This window comes from Saccostrea cucullata, unplaced genomic scaffold, assembly GCF_032062105.1.
Source record: "Saccostrea cucullata isolate Sc308-1 unplaced genomic scaffold, CSIRO_AGI_Scuc_v1 ctg1143, whole genome shotgun sequence".
NCBI lineage: Eukaryota > Metazoa > Mollusca > Bivalvia > Ostreida > Ostreidae > Saccostrea > Saccostrea cuccullata.
In genome coordinates, this window is record NW_026931334.1 from 456,058 (window position 1) to 476,894 (window position 20,837).

General features: G+C 34.4%; 4 protein-coding genes across 4 annotated transcripts; 2 read left to right on the forward strand and 2 right to left on the reverse strand.

The window, feature by feature from the left end:
* Positions 1–1,476: 1,476 nt before the first annotated feature.
* On the reverse strand, positions 1,477–5,704 carry LOC134232266 (uncharacterized). Its single transcript, XM_062714227.1, has 4 exons — positions 5,601–5,704; positions 3,894–3,972; positions 2,460–2,658; positions 1,477–1,619 (listed from the first exon to the last, which is right to left on the reverse strand). Exons 2-4 carry the CDS (start codon positions 3,969–3,971, stop codon positions 1,579–1,581), a joined length of 318 nt encoding a protein of 105 aa, XP_062570211.1. The 5' UTR covers position 3,972; positions 5,601–5,704; the 3' UTR covers positions 1,477–1,578.
* A 3,426-nt stretch (positions 5,705–9,130) lies between these two features.
* LOC134232238 (lymphocyte antigen 6D-like) lies at positions 9,131–16,548 on the forward strand. Its single transcript, XM_062714190.1, has 5 exons — positions 9,131–9,212; positions 11,643–11,719; positions 14,398–14,454; positions 14,758–14,842; positions 16,385–16,548. The coding sequence occupies exons 1-5, from the start codon at positions 9,155–9,157 to the stop codon at positions 16,546–16,548; spliced, it is 441 nt and encodes a 146-aa protein (XP_062570174.1). The 5' UTR covers positions 9,131–9,154.
* A 159-nt stretch (positions 16,549–16,707) lies between these two features.
* Positions 16,708–17,757, forward strand: LOC134232239 (integumentary mucin C.1-like). The gene is made up of 2 exons (XM_062714191.1): positions 16,708–16,861; positions 17,414–17,757. The coding sequence occupies exons 1-2, from the start codon at positions 16,708–16,710 to the stop codon at positions 17,728–17,730; spliced, it is 471 nt and encodes a 156-aa protein (XP_062570175.1). The 3' UTR covers positions 17,731–17,757.
* A 1,131-nt stretch (positions 17,758–18,888) lies between these two features.
* LOC134232267 (BTB/POZ domain-containing protein KCTD21-like) lies at positions 18,889–20,312 on the reverse strand. Its single transcript, XM_062714228.1, has 2 exons — positions 20,052–20,312; positions 18,889–19,612 (listed from the first exon to the last, which is right to left on the reverse strand). The coding sequence occupies exons 1-2, from the start codon at positions 20,252–20,254 to the stop codon at positions 19,342–19,344; spliced, it is 474 nt and encodes a 157-aa protein (XP_062570212.1). The 5' UTR covers positions 20,255–20,312; the 3' UTR covers positions 18,889–19,341.
* Positions 20,313–20,837: the final 525 nt, after the last annotated feature.

The following is a 20,837-nucleotide window of genomic DNA, read 5'->3' on the forward strand; positions in this document are numbered from 1 at the left end:
GTCTTCAATACTTCCAAAAGAGGACTGGAAAATTTTCTGAGAAATATTAAGTATAATTCTAGATCTCGGAGCCAGCTCTCATTTCACTCTATCTAACATGGAGTTCATATGCATATTATATTTTTTATGTATGTTTTGATTTCCTTTCGAATCAACAAATTAAAATCCTTGATCGTTGATGCCTAACGAATTAACCCAAAAACAAAGGTGTTGACGGATAATCTTCATTAATTTACCGCGGGGTTTTTCTCGTTCTATTTTTAAAGATGCAAATTAGTACAATCTGTATATTGATTTTTTTCTTCAAATTATTTCAGATCCTATTTAGAATTAAATAGCTTGAATCAACGCATAGTCTGGTCACACCAATGTAAATTTTAATTTTGAATGAAAATCCAATACTCGTTACATAGCAGAGCGCAATAACAATGCACTAACAGACATTTAATATCTGCATATGTTTGGGCGCGTTAACTTCCAAAAGAGGAGTGGAAAATTTTGTTTGTAAAATATGGACAAAGTGTAATTGTACCATTTCAAAGCAAATCGCACCTTGTGATTCATTTCATCTCCATGAAACATGCAGTTTACAGATCACAAAATCTCATCTTTTCCCCCCAAAACTTGGAAGTCATTTATATAGATTCCAAAATATTTCTGCCAAAAATTTATAAAAGTATTGCTAGAAATCAAATACATGTTTAAAAAACACACACACACTCCCTCACACACCCTCTCTCACACAGAAACATGAGCTCTATCTTCGAACCCAGAAACTTATAGTGATTTATTTTTTTTTATCAAGGGCACTGGGCCACAGCACTCACCTGAAACACATGTCTTAAACTGATGTACTACTCTTATGATGGCTTTTAGTACATAAAGGTAATGCTTTTCCACTGTGACTGGGGTCATAACAAGTTGACGAAGTATAGCCATGCTGTGTCATTCTTGAAGGAAGTTTAAGAAATGCATGTACCTGTTTTAAATTTCAAACCAAAGTACCTTTTGATATAGTCTATAAAATGCATATGTCACTAGAGAACTATGGTGACCTTGCGCTCGGTAAGTCAACACTGAATAACCTTTACAATTTTGTCCTTAAATGCTGTAGGGGCAAAAATTTCATTTCTTTGTTTCATTTTGTCTGTTTCCAAACCTTACTACATGAAATTTTGTTTCTAAGATGCTTAATGCAAACATGCCATTGCACTTATTTCAAAAGATTTATAAATGCATGTATATGCCATGTTGAGACAGGATTGTTTTGTTTTTTCTTTAACGAAGATTTAAAGAATTTCTCTTCATACTGCGACAAAAGTTCCTGTCCATCTTTGCCCCTGAGGAGTAACTTGAAAGGAAAAAGAAAGGGGTAGTATAATTAAAGACTAATAAGACTGCTCTCATTCATATTTCTATATTCTAGTAATCCCCATCCTATCCAAGACTGAAGGTACCCTAAATGAAAACACAAACGCCTTTTTCAATTGCATTTAATCACTCAGCTAATTATTTATGAACCATTTTTTTGAAAATCAAGTCAACACATGCAACACCATCAGTATGAACATGTGAAACTCATGATATTCCTCTGTAAATCCGCAGTGCAGTTAGGAGTTCTGAAAGGAAAATGAAATTGATAAATACACAGGTTAAAAAGGTAAACAAGATGTTTTTGTGAAACACTGACCATCCCACCCCCACCCCCCACCCACAGATGACAGTTTATGCTGAAGATTGAAATTTTTAAAATGCAAGTCAAAATCCAAGGTCAAGGCCAAAAAGGTCAAAATTGTTGCTTTCCAGAGAAAAGACTTGTCATGCACAATTAGTTATGGCCAAGGTTAGAGATTTTTTTTAAAAAGTGGGACAAACTCTGAGTTCAAGGTCAAAAATATTTAGACCCATTAAAAGTCTTGTCAAAATGAATGCCCATATGAAGTATGAAAGTCCTAGCTTTAACTGTTCTAAAAATATGACGGGCAGAGCAAAAAAATTATACCCCCGAATCTTCGATTACGGGGGCTTAAAAAGAGAGCATTTAGATATGATTAACTCATTTTAGAATTGTCACCTTCATGGTGCAGTGGTAAGAACAACTGCTCCAGATCTAGAGTCACGGAGGAGTCAATCCTTACGTCGCGGGTTTGAATTCCACTGTGGGACGTGGAGACCGGTCCTTCGGATGAGACCGTATAAACCGAGGTCCAGGTGTCGGCATGAAAAAGATCCATCACTGCTCATTAGTCCTAAGTGCCGAGTATAGGACAGTAGCTCTCCACCGGCAAGTGGTGGCGTCTCCATATGAGTGTAAAATTCTCGAGAGGGAAGTTAAACAGCAAATAAACAAGCATTGTAGAATTCCCCCCTTGTAACAGATTACTTTGTTTTGTTCACCATAATAATTTTAGAAGAGGACTCCTTTACCGGTTTTGACAGGACTCTATACAATATTTTACCTGATTCATTAAGTTCTCCATCTCCATTCATATCTCCGTCCTTTATGAACTGTAGGGCAGTTAACAGGGAGTTTTCAGGACTCAGGTTCATGATATACCTAAAAAAATCCTGGATCTCCTCCCCCGACATTTTACCGTCATTGTCAGTGTCCCCCAGTTCTAGCAGCATCCTTCTGAGATTCTCTAGACTGTCTGACCGCTGTCAAAATAATACAATTACTATTCAATTATTTTCTATAAGACGCTTGGGACTTCTTTTTGGAATTTCATTGCCATCGGGAAACTATTCCTTGTAAATGACTCTTTTTAACACCCCCCCTTCAACTTTGCTCTTTTTTCAGAGGTCTTAGAACTAAGCACAATATACTGTAAAGTTAACGTTCAATATTTAGCGAAGTCAAAATTTAGAGTAATCCGCCTTAAAAAAGTTTAAATCACAATCATAAAATAGCGGCAAGTGATTTTAAGCTCTACTGTTCAGAGACCAGAAGAGCTTATGCGATAGTAATGCGTCCGGCGTTCGTCCGTCTGTCTGTCTGTCTGTCCGTCTGTCTGTCAACAATTTTTCAAAATGCTACTCCTCCTACAGTTTTGATTTAATTTCAGTATAACTTGGCACACAAGTAGACTACACTAAGATACATAATTCTGTGTATCGGTTTTTGATTTCGATAAACGGTGTTGCCGTGGTAACTAAAAATAAAAATTTCTGTGAAATTCCTTTAAAATGCTACTCCTCCTACACTTTTGGTCTGATTTCAATATAACTTGGCACACAAGTAGACTACACTAAGTTCCATAATTCTGTGTATCTGTTTTTGATTTCCATGAATGGTGTTGCCGTGGTTACTAAAAATAGAAATGTCTGTAAAATTGTTTCAAAATGCTACTCCTCCTAATGTTTTAGTCTGATTTCAATATAACTTGGTAGACTACACTGAGAACATAAAGAGACTTTATCAGGGATCATTATTCTATTTATTGCTGTTGTTAAGTTTCAATTCCCAGCTGCTTAAGTACTTTTCTCTTCCTTTGCTATAAGTACAAACCAGTAGAGCTTTAGTCTCGACAGAGACTTCTGGTTATACGTATTATAATATGTATTTTCATGTACGTGAATAAGCGGTCAACAAGCAGCGCAAAAGACGCTGCATAAGGCAGACACTAGCTACAAATTCCTGATCCTCCCCAGTCGTACATGTACAGTATTGTGTATTTTTAGTACATCTTTCTCTTACAGTATAATTTAATACAAGAATATCCTTCAGGCATTATTTATTTTAATTTAAGGGAATTTCTTCAGCAGCTTATATATATCCTTTTAAATCTAGAAAGAATTAAGAAATAAGTTTGACTTTTTTGTCTGAACTCAATACTTTCTCGGTGGTTCCCTGTCATTATAAGCATATAAGCAGGTATAACCCTCTTACGTACCCGCTGTAGTTTGCGGATCAGCTGCGAGTCAGTTGTTGACCATATGACACAAACAACAATGATGGCGAGTATCTTCATTCTGCTTTAAACAAAAAAGCAAAAATTCTGATTATCAGCATGTAGATTTCCAGGCGACGACTTACAAGTGTAATATCTCGATGGTCAGTGATTAGGGGTGAACAATCTTTAGGGAAGCTTTCAAGGTGACCGTCAAAAATAGCCTTGTTTGATACACGATCATACGTTTTCATTTGAAAATGAAAACAAATTGGTTTTCAAATTATCAAAACCAATACTGTTGTATAAAACATGATCGCAAATATTTTTAAGTAAGTTAAAATTTTAGAATTTTGTTTTCAGAAACAATATAGGTGGCTATCGCGCTTCTGAATGTAGAATATTTTACCCTCTTACGTTTTAAAAGAAAATATTTGATTAATTTCTGTTTCAGAAAACAAGTTTTTACCTATTTATACTAATTCACCATATAGGGATGTCTCTCGATTGTTTGTTTTGCTAATCGTTTAGTTATGAAAGTGATACTGGTATGTGTAATGTGAAATGTTTACAGTTCCTAGTTATGTTATGAGTTCAATGTGGATTTACTTTCAATGAATAAAATATCTAATGATCCCCAAAAATATATATAGGTTTCCACATTTCAGAAAAATGACCTTTTAAGAAATATTCTTGTCAAAAGTCAATATTTGGAAACGATACCTTGTTTGCTGATGTAAAAATTAAAACAATTATTTCACTTTGTTCGAAACTTCATTCGAGAATCAGGTAGATTTTTAGACTAAACGAATATCAGTTATATGAAACCAGTGTCGGTAATATAGAATCGGTTTTCAATCATCTAATAACGTACTAGTATATGTATTTCATTGAGGAATTGAGTCAGCATTTAATTCCCATTTAGCCAAAGCTAATCGATAATATCAATCAATTTGTTAAATCGAAAATATTGAAAATTCGATAATATTATAGTCAATTTGTTAATTCAATAATATCAATCAATTTGTTATTTTCTCTGTTTTAAATACTCTTAAAATACATTATACAATCAAAATCTTAACCAAAGTGTTAACATCATTTAAAAAAAAATGATAATTTATCAACCAACTAATAAATTCGTGTATTATGGCCTTATAAAAAGATGCTTCTACAGTGCTTCACCTTGTTGAAGCAATGGTTAAAACTTGTACAGTTTTACGGACTGCTGTCAATTGTCTTACAATTGCCTAATATATTTCCGTAAATAGTATTTTAACATTTATTTCGAGCCAATAAAAAGCTTGAATTCAGCCAATATTCTTCTGATTCAAAAGAAACCCAAAACCAGACCGAAAAGTGTGCTAAACATAATGTTCAATATATTGAGAGAATTCTTTACATTCATGAAAAAAAAAACTCTTAGTCAAGAGTCAAGGTATATGAGTGGAAACTGTACCCCCAATGGATATTTGCCGAAATATTATCTTCAGTATTATCAAATTACTCAAGATGGAATTCAAAGACAAAGAATATTACTTTTCCCACTTCAATAATTGTAATCTAAAAGTTTTTGCACCTTGATTTTTCGTTTTATTTTGATTTTAAAAATTCTTACGCCTGTAACATTTTTTATAATACACATTTAGATTTTTTTATAAAATACTTTGATATATGTGCATACTTATGAATATATAGATACCCGGTACTAACCTTAACTCGGTTCTCGATCCTCGTCCAGCCGCTCTCTGTGATTGTCGATTCAGGAAAGGGCCATGTCTTTGTCTGAGATGTCAGGAAACAGTTACGAAGAACTACACGACAACCCTTTTAATGAGCTCGTCCAGTAAAATGTCTCCAATTTGATGATGCAAGCTTACGTCACTCGCCAATTGTCCAGTCACATCAAGTGACACATTTTTCAACAGCAGGTCCACTTGAACGCAAACCAATAACTTTTTAAGACGCCTCTAATGATTTATACTAAGCAACGTATTGAAAGAAATGCCCAACGACTTTTTCTTGGTAGACAAATTACTAAATTAAATTTTAAGCATATTGTAATTGTTAAAAACCCTGTTGTAATGAAACTTAAAACCCACTGTGTATCATTATCTTTTCAATTCGGGGATTGCCAATTTCCAATAATTATATGAATAACACGGATTCTCCATTTCTGTCAAGAGGTTTCGATCAAATATGTCGCTACCACCTATAATATTTCTCCCAATTGCTACATGTTCATTGTCTGGTCGTCTATTAGATTGTTTCCTATGCTGTGTTCTACCAGAGACATTAATGTCTTTAAGACTTTCATAAATTTCCACCTTTTACGTTTACATGGTAATTTTTTATATATATGACCATCTGACTATGAAAATGACTATGATCTAATAAAAACTTCAAACAATACACATCTTTGAAATAGCCAACAACACAGATTTCTGACAATCCCAGAAGTGGGATTAAGTGCCTAAGAGGAATAAGAATCCCCTGTTGAACGTTCACACCCGTGAGCCCTTAAAAGGTCTAACAATTGGTATGAAACATTTCAGTCAAAATAAGATCCAGTGTTAGGATATATTTGCAAATAAGGTCATTATAACGGCCATAGAATTTAGGAAATGATGATTAAAATGAGGTTGTTGAAATCTCTGTAACATCAATGAAATATACAGAAATAACGAATAGTATTCGAGCTCATAAATCCATTAAACATTACAAAATAGGAGCATAGCAAACACGGACATCCAAAACATCAATGGTGGGATCAGGTGCCATGGAGGAGTGAGCATCCACTGCCGACCGGGCATACCAGCCGTATGCTTCTTGTTGTGATCGAGAAATGACTTGAACTTGAACTTTATTCTCGTAACTGACAAAACAGTAAAGAGAAGACATATACGGTAAAATAAATAGGAAATATTACATGCTTGAAGAAAAAATTCATGTACAATTCAGTATGTAAATAATGGCCTAATTATCAGTATAAAAAAAGTCAGTCAGCATTTGAGTTAATGAAAAATTATATTTGCTGACAAGGTCATTGTATCGACCATAGAAAATCACGAAATGATGACTGTAAATGAGACTGCTGACATTCTTGTTTCATCAACTTGTTTGTCAATAACTTGCCTCGTTTAAGAAATTATGCATACGTAGGACATGCTCTTACGTTTCGAATCAACTGAAAGATAGAAACTCCGTATACAGGTGAAAAAGGTGAATTGCTGCATTAGTAAGGGAAGGTGACACTTGAGAAGTTGAGGTCATTAAGTTTATCATACAACTTTGTTGTTAGATAACCATTAACGTTTTTTATTTTCCAGTAAAAGATCAAAATATGAAACAGATTTAGTATCTTTATTTCAAGCTTACCGGGATACATTGCGTCGACATAAGTATGATAAGAATGAAAATAACTATTGATATTGTAAATAAGAAACTCGAGCATCGGTTTGATGTTTGATGTCAACTTCAGAGTACTTGTGTGTACAATTAGAGATTTTTTTTAAACAAAGTAATTTTGCAAATGACCAATGACAAGGTAAGTAAATTCACGAGTTCCATTTTTATCGAAAAAGGCAGCTGTCAAAGACGTCAGGAAGCCTTTAAGGACTTTAATGTATCATGGGGAATAATTAGATATAAGGCTGATTAGTCGTGTCGTAATTTCTTTATGTTGTTTATTTTGCTAAAAAAATTGTGATTTCAATTGTACCAAAAGTTCTTTTGAATTTATTAGTATCCACATCTGATTTATACCGCTTCTGAATAAATTGTTGAAAAGTTTTCTTGAAGTTTTTCCATTACTATTGTTAACATCTTTGTGAGGAGTAAAAAAAAGGCTTGGTAGGACATTTACTGGAATTTTAACCCGCTATGTATATCTTTGTTTGTAAGGATTTCTATGAAGTTTCGGTATCCAATATAGATAATTCAAATTCATTTTCGGTGTTTGGAATATTAAAAACATTCAAATCTGACATATGATTTTGAAGAATTTCCTCCTTAGAACGGGGGCTATGAGTATAAGTAGGATCACCACTTTAAGAATTAAATCCAAGTTCCTCTAAAATACATTTCATATAATGAGCCTTACAAAAAAGATGATTTTGTTACCTAGAAAGCCTTTAAGGATCATGTAATCTAATTCTTTTTTCACCTCTGGGTTAACGAATACAGAAGGATACATGTTCATATTGCCCTTCAGTCGCTTAATGCGCGATTTATTATTTTTCTGATACATCTAACAAAGTGTCAAAGTCTTCTTTATCATGTCTGGCCCATCGCCTGGCGTAGTCTTCTACAGAATCCATAATACGTATATAATTACGGCGCCAGTTGAAGGATCGGGGTTCTTTATATTTAGGATCTTAAAATTAGTGATCTAAGGTCCTCATTACTAACTATACTAACGCCATCGATAATAACGTGTCCATCAGGTTCATAGTTATAGGGTAAACAAGAACATGAACACGATGGAGATTATGTTTGAGATATTCGACATCCAGGCCCTGTAAAGTTTTCTTGTAATATATTAAAAAATTAGATTGAAAGCAATAGTCGATGTATATTTTTAGGAAATACTGAGTACAAGGTGTAGTCTTAAACTTGAAATATGGTGGAATATTAGACTGGATAGGTATATTTCTTATATTATCCGCGTCAAATCCTTTGTTGGTATATCGGATTTTAAGGAACTTATGTATACTAATAGCATGCTCGGTTTGAAAATTTATCGTTCTCAGAGCATTCTCTTGAATGGCAAATAAGTTTGGAGATATAAACACCATGTGCAGTTGATAGTGGAATATTACAACATAAATAAGGAAGGATAACAATGGAGAATCTTAAGTTAACTCGTTCGTCATATACATGTAATTAAGTTGTTAGTTGGCTTTTGTCATCTATAGTCAGTAAAAAATCCATATATAAAACAGATGTGGCAGACTCTGAAGTTCGCTGGAATACATCGAGTCGACTTACGAATGGAAGTAACCGTTGCTAATTTATAAAGCATGTTCGATACACCTGAATGAATTGAAGACCACATCAAATGGTTTTTTTTTTCTTTTCATATAGATTGATTGAGTGATTGTATGTTGCTTTATCTCCCACTCGAGAATTAATCACTCTGCTCTGCAGGTGACACACAAAACAGCAATATGCTACCAAAATTAAGAATGGTGTAATAACAGAGTAACACCACAGTAAATATCTATAATTAGGTCTCGTTACTGCCTGACCTTAGACTTGCTGATAAGATGTGGACGCCACTATTTGTTATTGTGTGGACAATACTAAATATTCACAGTGCTCGAGGTGATTTTTTTCTTTATAAGATAATTAAACCTGAAGTAGGAATACAGTTTTCATAGAATATCATATCAAATATTTTTTCCCGCGAGAATTTAACCACATCAATTACTTTTTAAAATTATTTTGCAACTGAAGAAAGTCTGAAGGACGTCATTGACAAACATATGTCAAAATCGTATTTCAAAAGTTTTCTACAGAAATATTGTCCATTTCAGAAATTATTTCATTTTGTGCAAAGAACTTTGAATCAGGTATCAATGGGTTTTTTTTCTTTATGATTTCCTCACTCATATAACCTCCAGATAAAATTACTTAAATGAAGGGTAGGGTAGATGACTTGCTTTAGTTGCCTATTTCAAATACTTACATCAAGCAGAAGGAAAGGCAAAAGACGAAAGACAATTTCAATGATATAATTTTATTTTAAACTGTAACTAATATTTTTCCACCTTCATCCAGCACAATGAAGTACCTTAAGTACAAGGATCACATTTGAAGATAACGTCCATTGAAATATGAAACACATGAAGATATCGAACAGTATTCAAGTTCAAAAGTCCACAAAACAATACAAAATAGGAGCAAAACAAACACGGACCTCCAAAACATCAGAGGTGGGATCAGGAGCCATGGAGGAGTGATCATCCCCTGTCGACCGGTCACACCCGCCGTGTGGTCCTTGTCATGATCGGAAAATAGCGGAAAAATCCGTCGTCAGTTCAGTGTATAAATAATGGACTAACAATAAGTATGAAAAAGTCAGTCAGCATTTAACTCAATGATAAATTGTATTTGCTGACAAGGTCATTGTATCGACCATAGAACTTGGTGACATTAAAAGAGACAGCTGATATTCTTGTATCATCACTTTGTTTTCAATAATTTACCTTGTTTTAGAAATTGTTCATACATAGAGCATGCTCTTGCGTATCGAATCAACTGATATATATAAATTCCGTATGCAGGTGATAAAGGTATATTACTGCATAAGTAAGGGAAGTTGACGATTTTTAAATTTAAAGTAATCACTTTTATCATGAAGCTTGGTTGTTAGATTTCCATTAACGTCTTTTTCAAGTAAAATATCCAATTATGAAACAGATGTGTCAGAATTTGTGGTATCTTCTATCTCAAGCTCACCGGGATATATCGTATCGACATAAGAATGGAAATTACCATTGTTAATTTACAATACATCGTTGATATATCTAAATGTCGAGGCCACAGCAAGCACTTTCTTCTATACAAGTACAAGATTTCGGAAAAATTCTGTTTCATATGAATACAAAAATAGGTCTGCTAATAACGGGGTATAATTGGTACCCCATGGGAATTCCAATAGATTGTTGGAAGACCTGGTCTCCAAAAACCACATAGATATTGTCAATCAGAAACTCAAGCATCTTTTTGATGTCAACTTCAGAGTACTTGTGTTTACAATCAGAATGTTTTAGCAAAATAATTTTGCAAATGACCAATGACAAGGTGGGCAAATTTACGAATTCCATTTTAATTGAAAAAGCAGCTGTCAATGATATCAAAAAGCTTGGACTTTAATTTATCGTGGGGAATGGTTGTGTTTAAAGTTGAAAAGTCGTAAGTTTATAAGGCTGTTGATTTTGGTGAAATCTTGTGATTTCAAATTGTCCAAAAGTACCTTGGAATTTTTAAGTATCCACATCTGATTTACACCACTTCTTGAATATATTGTTGCGCAGTACTCTTGAAGTTTCTCCTTCACTACTGTTAATATATAAAATATATAAAAACGTTCATTAAATATGAAGATAAAGACCATTGAAACTAACAATACAAAATTTGAGTAGAACAATGTTCCTCAAATTCAGTGTGATTTCATGTCAGAATGAAAAAGATGGCTAAATAAGAAAGCTCAGATCAAAATATGTAATTACTAACAGAACATCTAACATGAAAAACTAATATTTCTCAAATTAACTGTCCTACCTGTTATTTTCGCATTACTGAAAAAAATCTGTAGCAAGACTAATTTTATTTAGCAGTGATTTTTTTGTTTTTTGAGAACTGGTACATCCTATACCTTTCACATCGCGATCGATAGATACTCTATATTATATTTGTATTCCAGTTGCATGTCTCTGGGCGGGGAAGGGTCGTCACATATTTTTGAAGCACAACTTACATTATATATAGAATTTTTTAGTTTGACAGGTAATAATATGACCCAGTCATTTATATAATTTTTTTTAGTTTGACAGGTAATAATATGACCCAGTCATTAATAATTTTTTTTTAAAAGCGGGCATAAGGTTTTTATTTTCCTGGTCAAACCAAATGATGCTTCAATAGTATGAAACGATCACAGCTATCCTAGATACAAGCGATTAAATCTTAAATAACATCACCTAGTTTGACCAGTTAGAACATAGTTAAAATGACTCAGTTTCCTTGTAGGACTGTCCTGTTACCACTGCAATAACATTACTGATACAAGGACCTGTAAACAAACGGTGGACTGTCCTGACGGAAAGGTACAATACCAATTCTATTTGTAAGATGTATAATTTAAACTAAATTATTCAGAAAGGTGCAAATAACCAATCAAAGAACATGTACTGGGTTTTCTTATTGTTTTAATTGCTTCTTTATTATTTTGCATTTATACTAGTATACTCCACAGTTCTATATTTTATCCAGTCATATCATATTCAACTTACTAAAGCAGGAGTCGGAGAAATTTCCAATCTTTCATTTCAAAAGACAATCAGAAAATTTCTTTGTTTGTTTGTAGGAGAAGTTGTAATTCACGTATATAAATTTCGAAAATAAAACAAAATCATGTAACTAAAAAAAATAGCTTAAGTCTATATTTTATTTCTAGAAACAGAAAATATGACTATGGAGATAAAGCTAATTTTTAGCTAGAAAACTCGTAGTTTTACAATCATGACAATTGACAAGACTGTACATGTCACGCATCTCATATGATAAAAATCTTACCTAGATTGCCAATTTTGTCATATGATGATATACTCTTCCAAAAAAAAGAAACGCATAGTAAGAACAATGCCCTGAAAAATGTAAGAAAGTTTTGTCATACAATTTATTTCAGGTGGATATGATCCATTCGAGTGAGATGCGTTATTTTTTAACCCAACTGGTAACTGTACAGCTATTTTACAAATCTCAGAGACAAGACCATATTTTACAAAACGCTCACAAAATTTTGATCTCAATTTTCATTTGTTTTTCCTGATGCAATTCCTTCAGGCATAAAGGGGCTATCAAAAGCTTGACTTCTATATCTTTTCATTTTTATTTTATCTGAAAATTGATGCTATCTAAAAATGCTCCATCTGAATGATGCACAAAAAGGAAAATGGGGGACTGGAAGCAGGTAAACCACAGTCTATAACTGCAAGAGGCTTTAATGTTACGCACAGCAGCATATTTATATTATTAAACATTTACCATTAACAAGGAACACCAAATGTTTGCAAAATAAATGTATGGCAGACAACGTGTGACACCAGCAGCACAGGATCGCTTCAGAGGATTACGTAAATTTCAGGAATGTTTCAGAATGACGTCGTCTACAGCATTAGTTATCCATGAACTACACAGAACATCTAACAAGACCGTTTTGCGGTTGACTACGGAATGCTGGAATTATTGCAAGAGGATTATTAATGCTATAGTTTTGACCCCACAACATCCCAAATATCGACATCAAAGATCTCAGATCAACAGAGTAGGGCCACAGCAAAAGCACGGTGTAGTGAACATTTTGGCATAGCTACTGGTCCTGAATGTTATAGGAAAGCCTGTTATAAGTTTAACAGTGTATAGGCTTCGTAATGAACGGTAGACAAAAAACGGGCTTCTTGAAAGATTTGGTGTATATTTGGTGATAATGTAATGATATGGAAAACGGTATTACGTAAAAGAAAGACTGATTTGGTTCATGTTCAAAGGACCTTGATGGAACGAGATGCTCTAACGATGTTCTACCTGCACATGCCTCTTCAATTTTGCAGCATCCTGGAGCCGCATTTCAATCTGACAATACACAATCATGGACATACGGCTTGTTTGATAATGACATTCTAGCAAAGCAAACTGTTCCTACCATAGTCATCTGAATCGCCAGAATTAAACCCAGATGAGTAATCCTTGGACAAAATGGATTGTATAATTTGTCAAAGACAATCTCATCCTCAGACTCTGTACCGGCTGACCAAAGCTCTACATCTGGAGTGGGAGAGTATTCCTATACAATTTTTATTACGCACATTTGCTTCCATTAGATGTCGTTTTAGACTATCATTTGTGTCTGTGGGGGACATACCAGATATTGATCTTTATATAATGGCCTTGAACTGTCTATGATTTTAAAATTCTTCAGTAATTATGGCATTTAGGTATCCCTATTGTTAACCCCATTTCTGTATTATCAATACATGTACACCATTTTACCAAATAATGTTTATGTTCAATCACAGGAGTCTGAAGTTTTTATCATCCAAAAAAAAAAAAAAAAAACGAAAGAAAACTTTTTAGTTGAGGGTGGGAAATTTTTTCCGGATTTTTGAGACTCCTGTGGTTCAATCTGTTGCTAAAATTCTACTATGCGTTTCTTTTTTGAATATATATATATACATGTATATATATGACAGTATATAATATGGATAAGTTACAATAAGGCTTCCCATTACAAACTACATGTACATTTAGTTCATCTCAGATACCTGTATTGTAATTTCTCTATAAATGCAAACTATAAGTGCTTGCCAGTTACATTTTTTAAACTAAATTTATCCCTAAAACAATTCAATTGATAATTTTCAAATTCCTACCGACTTAAATAAGTACGATGTGTATCATTCAAACACAGTATTTCCAAATAGGCGGTATTTTTCAATACAATAAAGAAACAGTATAATTTATGTAAACGAATGCTTTGTAAGTATCTTAAATATTATGCTTTTCCTCCTTTTTCAAAAATGGGGTTGAGATATAATGTTGAAAATAATTGTTAGTTGTATGTTGTTTAAAGTCCCTCTCAAGAATTTTTCACTCGTATTGAGACGCAGAAATAATAATGCATGACTAAAGGTACTAGTATGTTATTTCTTAAATATATTGATAACCATGTAATGACTTTGTAATTGAATGATATTGTAATAATTACTTTTTATACATATTGTAGAGATGTTTATACAGTAACGTCGGCGGGAACCGGATTCTGGGATGTGCAGATGATTTGGTAAGAATGATTAAGAGCACACACGGTAAATAACATTAAAAATATGTACATTTCTCTCAATGAAGATTGATATAAACGGTCTCCGGAGTCTTTTAAAGTATACAAATGTATTAAATTTGATAATTTATTAACCATTACTACTATGCCGTCTTTGGTGAGGTTAACACTAGAGGTAGAACAATCAAAGTTTATTTGCAATTACACACAAATTTGTCAAGCCTAAGATGTCATTATAAACGGCTGTTTAGGTTATCTACGTTGTTTTAATCTAGCTAAAAATAGTATTTATTGTTGTTATTTTAGTCATGCCCAACTTCGGTTGCAATACTAGGACGGAGGGATGGTAGCGAGTCAAATTCGTTCTGCTGTGATCAAGATTTATGTAACGGTAATATATGACACGATTGAATTAAACCTCATAGCAGACCAGGGGAAATATTCGTTTCATTTGTGTTCTTAACCTTCATGTGTGTATCTCTTTCGCCTAGAGAGATATCTCTTTTACTCTGGGAGATAAGTGATGTCTCTCAAACTTTACTAAACATGAAAAGTAATTTAGTGTTGTCAAGATTTCGAATTAGTTGATTATTTCATAAGCTGAGAAAATTCTGTCCATTGCATTTACGTTCGTTTTCCTGAATATTAAACTTAAGCTTTTAGCATGTTTATCAACGATGTTCCCATTATTTTTGTTGTTTCAAACAAGGGATTCATAGTATTTTTGTCTACAAAGTACATTTATATATATATATATATATATATATATATATATATATATATATATATATATATATATATATATATATATATATATATTATTCTGGGTCTGACCTGCTCAGTCTTTTTTCTTTTCACAGCCAAACTATTCCCGAGACTTTACTTCTTGTCTTCTTGTTTCGCTTTCGTTTGTAAGGGGAGAATTAATTATTCTATTTTAAGGATCACTGGAAAAGAGATATCTCTTTCATTAAAAAAGATATCTCTTTAGCTTAGAAAGATATCTCTTTTTAAAAATCTAAAGAGATATCTCTCTAACTAAGAAAGATATCTCTTTTATCCTTGTTGAAGATATCTCTCTAACTTAAAGAGATATCTCTCTAACTTAAAGAGATATCTCTCTCGCTTAAAGAGACATCTCTCTAGCTTATAAAGATATCTCTCTTAGTAAAAGAGATATTTCTCTTACAAAAAGAGATATCTCTCTGAGGTATAAATATATCTCTATTAGTCAAAGAGATATCTCTATAAGCTAAAGAGATATCTCTCTATCCTAAAGAGATATCCCTTTAATTAAAGGGCTTGCCATACATATTACCATTATGACCCCCTACTAGTATTTTTGATCGGACACATATTTCGTGTTTCCCATAGCACTTCATCGACACTGCCTCTTTTTTTTAATTATAATATTGAAGGATACCCATCTCTCATCCGCTAGTCCTCCTAAACCACTTATAAGTTCACAGATTCTTTATTACATAATGCCATTCTGACCTCCAATTTTACTTTTTGATCTGACAATTATTTCGGGTCTCCCAGAGCAAAACATGGACTCCCATTATAATTATATGGGAGGCGAGATGTATCTTTAGTGAGCTCAGTGCTCACAGTACCTTTAGTTTTGTATTATTTACCGTATAAGTAGAATTTTTAGCGAGGATTTAATTTTGGCATTATTAGCGAGGATGCTGAGATCGCTAAAATTGAATATCCCTAAAAATTTATTGCTTTTTATTTGTAATAGGTTCTATAGTGAGTATTTTAAAATCGCTAAAATTGCATCTAACTAAAACTAAAATACAAGTTTTTAAGGACAAATCGCTAAATTTGCCTCTCGCTAAAATTTCTACTTATACGGTAATAGATGAATACTGTTATTTGTATTCAAATTCTGATTTTTAGTACTTAGATGTTTAGTATGTTTTGACAGGTGGACAGGCGGAATTGGCGACAACAACGACACAAACACCGGAAGTATGCATGGATCTAAATGCCGCTTTCTGCAGCACCACGTCTGTTCAGTCTTCTATATGTTCCGACCCCGACCTGTCTGTAAACTGGTGCAGAAAAACGTGCGGAAGATGTCGTAAGTGAACATGAGCTTTTTTACTTTAATAAAAAAAGATTAGGAAGTCTCCTTGCAAAAAGAGAGAAAAAAATGAAAAACTAATTGCCTAATAATGTCTTACAGAAAAATGAAAGCAAAAATCAATATGTATTATTAAAACTTGCATGCTTGCTATTTTAATTGATATGGATCATTTTGTTAAATTAGCTACAACCACCACCTCGGTCCCGTGTGTGGACAACACCCCGGACCTCTGCAGTGCTCCAGGAGCAGACCTGGTCTTCTGCTCAGATCCTGCGCGCGCAGTCAAATACTGCCAAAAAACCTGTAATAAATGCGGTAAGTTAATGCTACATGACATTGATTGACTACATATTGTTTTACGTCCCTTTTGTGAAAGTTTCACTCAAACAGAGACATCAGCATATACCGGTGAAGGGTTTCGAATTTCAAACCTTAAATTCGCTCGGTCCTCTGTTCCGTAAGCGTTGAGAAGTGAGGGATATTTATCGTGCAAACGGCTACCGTGACACAGGGCCTGGGTTTATAAGGTTTTATCCAAAGAACCTGCAAACTTTTTTTTTTAAAAGTGCCGAGCACTTGGTGACGGAACAGGTGTTACCTATTTTATCGATTTCAGGTCAATTGCGGCAGGTGTTCAAACCCAAGACCTTCCAATCATGAAGCAAGCGCTCTACCAAATGAGTTTCCGTTGCGGTCAATTATTATAGCAAATATTTTCTAACTGTCTTTGTTTTATTTATATTAAACAGATGGATATACTAGTATAATTGAAATACAAGTTAAGCATTAGTAATTATTCTATTATTAAATTATCCTGCTCAGGTATAAGTGCTTAAGAATCGTTTAAACACAAATTTGAAACAACAGATATCCATCTACATCAAAACACGGCCGCACCAGTACGTTCTACAACTGCGACAACCACGACAACAACAACAACCACCACAACAACACCAACAACTACAACGACAACACCTACAACAACGACAACACCAACAACTACAACGACAACACAAACAACTACAACGACAACACAAACAACTACTACGTCACCACCCTGGCTGTGCGAGGACTACGACGTAGCCCACTGCGCTGATCCGGAAGTCAAATTGTTGGTGTGTCTGGATATTAATTTGAATTATCTCTGTAGAAAAACGTGTGATTTATGTGAGCACAAAGGTTAAATAAATAAACTCATATTGTTTTCACTCCCTCGGACACTTAATTAATTTATGTGACTTCTTTTCATGTTTTGTTGTTGTCGTTGTTGTTGTTGTTGTTATTGTTTAACGTCCCTCTAGAATTATTTTTCACTCTGTTGAGACGCCAGCACTTGCTATAGTCGTTGGAGTGCTGTAAAGTTTTACTTATGCTCGGCACTCAGGTCCAGTGAGCAGTATGGGATCACCTACTGCGACACAGGACCTCGGTTTATACGGTTTTATCCGAAGGACCGGTCTCCACGTCCTACAGTAGGTGGAATTCAAACCCACAACTCCTTACTCCGCGACTCTACCACTCTGCCACGCGAGCGACATCTTTCCATTTGAAACAACTTTTATTAAATATTTGAAAGATTAATTGACACTTTTGTTTACGCCCAATGGAGAATACTTGACCATGCAAAGATACGACCAGCTTTATGTGAATTGATCATTATTAGCATTAAGATTCTTTCTCTTGCCAGTGCCTATCGAGACATGGGCATCTCGGTCTTGTAGGAGTAGTCACACTATCTGACGTCTTAAGATTGCCATCTTCCTGTCACGATGCCTGTCTAATGAAACATAATTAGTATGAAAATAACGAGCAGTATTCAAGATCAAAAATCCATAAAACATTTACAATACAAATAGGAGCAGAGCAAACACGGACCTCCAAAACATCAGCGGTGGGATTAGGTGCCATGGAGGAGTGAGCAGCCCCTGCCGACCTGTCACACCCGCCGTGTTCTCGTTATCATGATCGGGAAATAATGGAGAAATCCGTCGTCAATTCGTGTGTAAATAATGGACTAACAATAAGTATTAAAAACGCCAGTCAGCATTTGACTCGATAAAACTTACGAAATCAACTAGGGTACTGCGACCAGTTAAATTCTTCGTGGAACGCAACTAATGTTGTTTGCTTCCATAGCTATTAACTTCTTTGCATTGTTATTTTTGTCAGATTCACGCATTTCCAAATCCTCGTTAAAGGGTAAAGGTTAACTGGGTAAACTGAAAAGTAACGAATATTTCATATTGTTATACAGAGGCACCACAATGTGCTTCACATTTTATAGAGAGGCGCCACATGAGAATAAAGAGTTTTTTTCAAGAAATATTGCACCAAAACAGATCTAAAATTAAGAGAAAGAGTACAATTTTATTTTTTATTTCCCCAATGCATCATATGCCATCTATATCAACATCTACATGATGAGATGCACACTTGCAGTAGGTCAAGTAAGACAGCAATCTTGTGAACGAAACGAAAAAAATCTACTGACAGAGTGCACTGCCGTTCAAATCGACCAAATACAAGTAATGTATACAAATAGTTACAAGCCATTTCCCTGTCTTATTGACTAAGCATGAAAAGTGTGATATGTACAATAAGTTAGTCGAGCGCCATATGCTACAGCTTTTATATAAAGATATAATTAACTTCAGAAAATAATCGAAACGCAGCCAGTTACATGCACTGAAAATTGGTGACATTTTCCCAGATCAATGCCACACTTTCAACAAACAAACAAATATGTTTGACTCTTTTGTTCTCTGTTTGCATCGTTTTCCCTGCTGGATCCCTGATTAATCGTAAAAATAATCCGATCCATCGTCTTCAAAAATAACCGATCCGTTTTCATCCGTGGATATTTTAGTCAGGTCCGACCCCCAGCTTCTGCTGAATTTCCTCGTCAGTCGAGGTCGAGGTTTCTTTCTCCGAGATTTGATGACCTTATCAACCTGTAAGCAGAGATCTTCTAATCCAAAAAACTCCGCCTCTTCCCTCAGCATGTGAAGTTCCTTATACCCCTGAGGAACAATCAGACGGTCAGAGCGGAGGAAGTTAAGGATATACCTGTAAACGTTAATAAAACTGATATTTAAAAACTTTTTCAAAGCATCTATGACAAAGACATAGATAAATGTAGATAGGATGATATCGATTTCCTCACCATGTCAGGCAACATGAAAGCGTAAAGAATGAGACAGTAATCTGAAATCAATACTGAAAAAGAGTTCATTTCAGTTGTTAACGCAACGAGATCCTTGAAAAAAATATAGATGCAATACAATTAAACATAATAATGTAATGCGATTCAGACATTTCAACTGATGATAATTCTATTCATTTCAAGCAGGAAATCTCAATCCTTTGAATAGCATTATAAAGATTGCATCAGGTAATTATTTGATAAATTTTTCTATAATGCATATTTTTGACCTTCAATAGAATCATCCCATTCAACATAAACTGTAATTAAAAACTATATTAAAAAAAATAACTTTTATCCCACCTGAAGACATATCCATCCCTATCTATAAATAGACTCCCTTTCTCATCCTTCATGACAGTCGCGTCCCCCGTGGCCACCCTCCAGAGGTAGCTGCCATATACACTGGTCAGTGTGGATTTTGCCGTGGTGTAAAATACTCCACCTACATTGAGCTTCAAAATTTTATCCCGGGGAGTGCGATCCGCCATTCGCTGTATAGCCATGTGGTCTGAGGGATTATCGAACTGTTTCAGCTTACCTGTATTTTTAGATCCCTATATCGTGGGTTTTCGCATTAGGTGATCAAACGCATTCGTGTAATTCCGTTTACTGTTGTAAAAGTACATGTTGCATCTTTGTTTAATATTGGAAAATGGATTTAGTACCGCAATGTTGCATGATTTTGTGGAGTAAATACATATAAATACATCCCTGCTTCCATATTTATCGTGTTCTTGATGGGACAACTTGCTGCTCATGTTGTTCTTTGTACTGTCGCAATGGGGAATGGGAATGCAAAGGTTCCAATGGAACTTGGTGGTAACGGGAAGCGAAGGAATGAATTTGCGCGCGGGCAAGAGAGTGGTAGTCCAAGCATTACTTACATGTATCGCACTTTTTGAGTTCTTGTTTTCTCTTGTATTGCCATCCTTTGTCGTTCCCTGACCTTGTCATCCCCACTACTTTGAATTTACTGCGTTCGTAGTTGCCGCGCTTTGTTGTTATCCCGTTCTCCATTCCTTGTGTAATTGATCCTTGTATCAAGTGACCTTATCAGTAGACCATAGACACAAGTCAAGAGCTCAA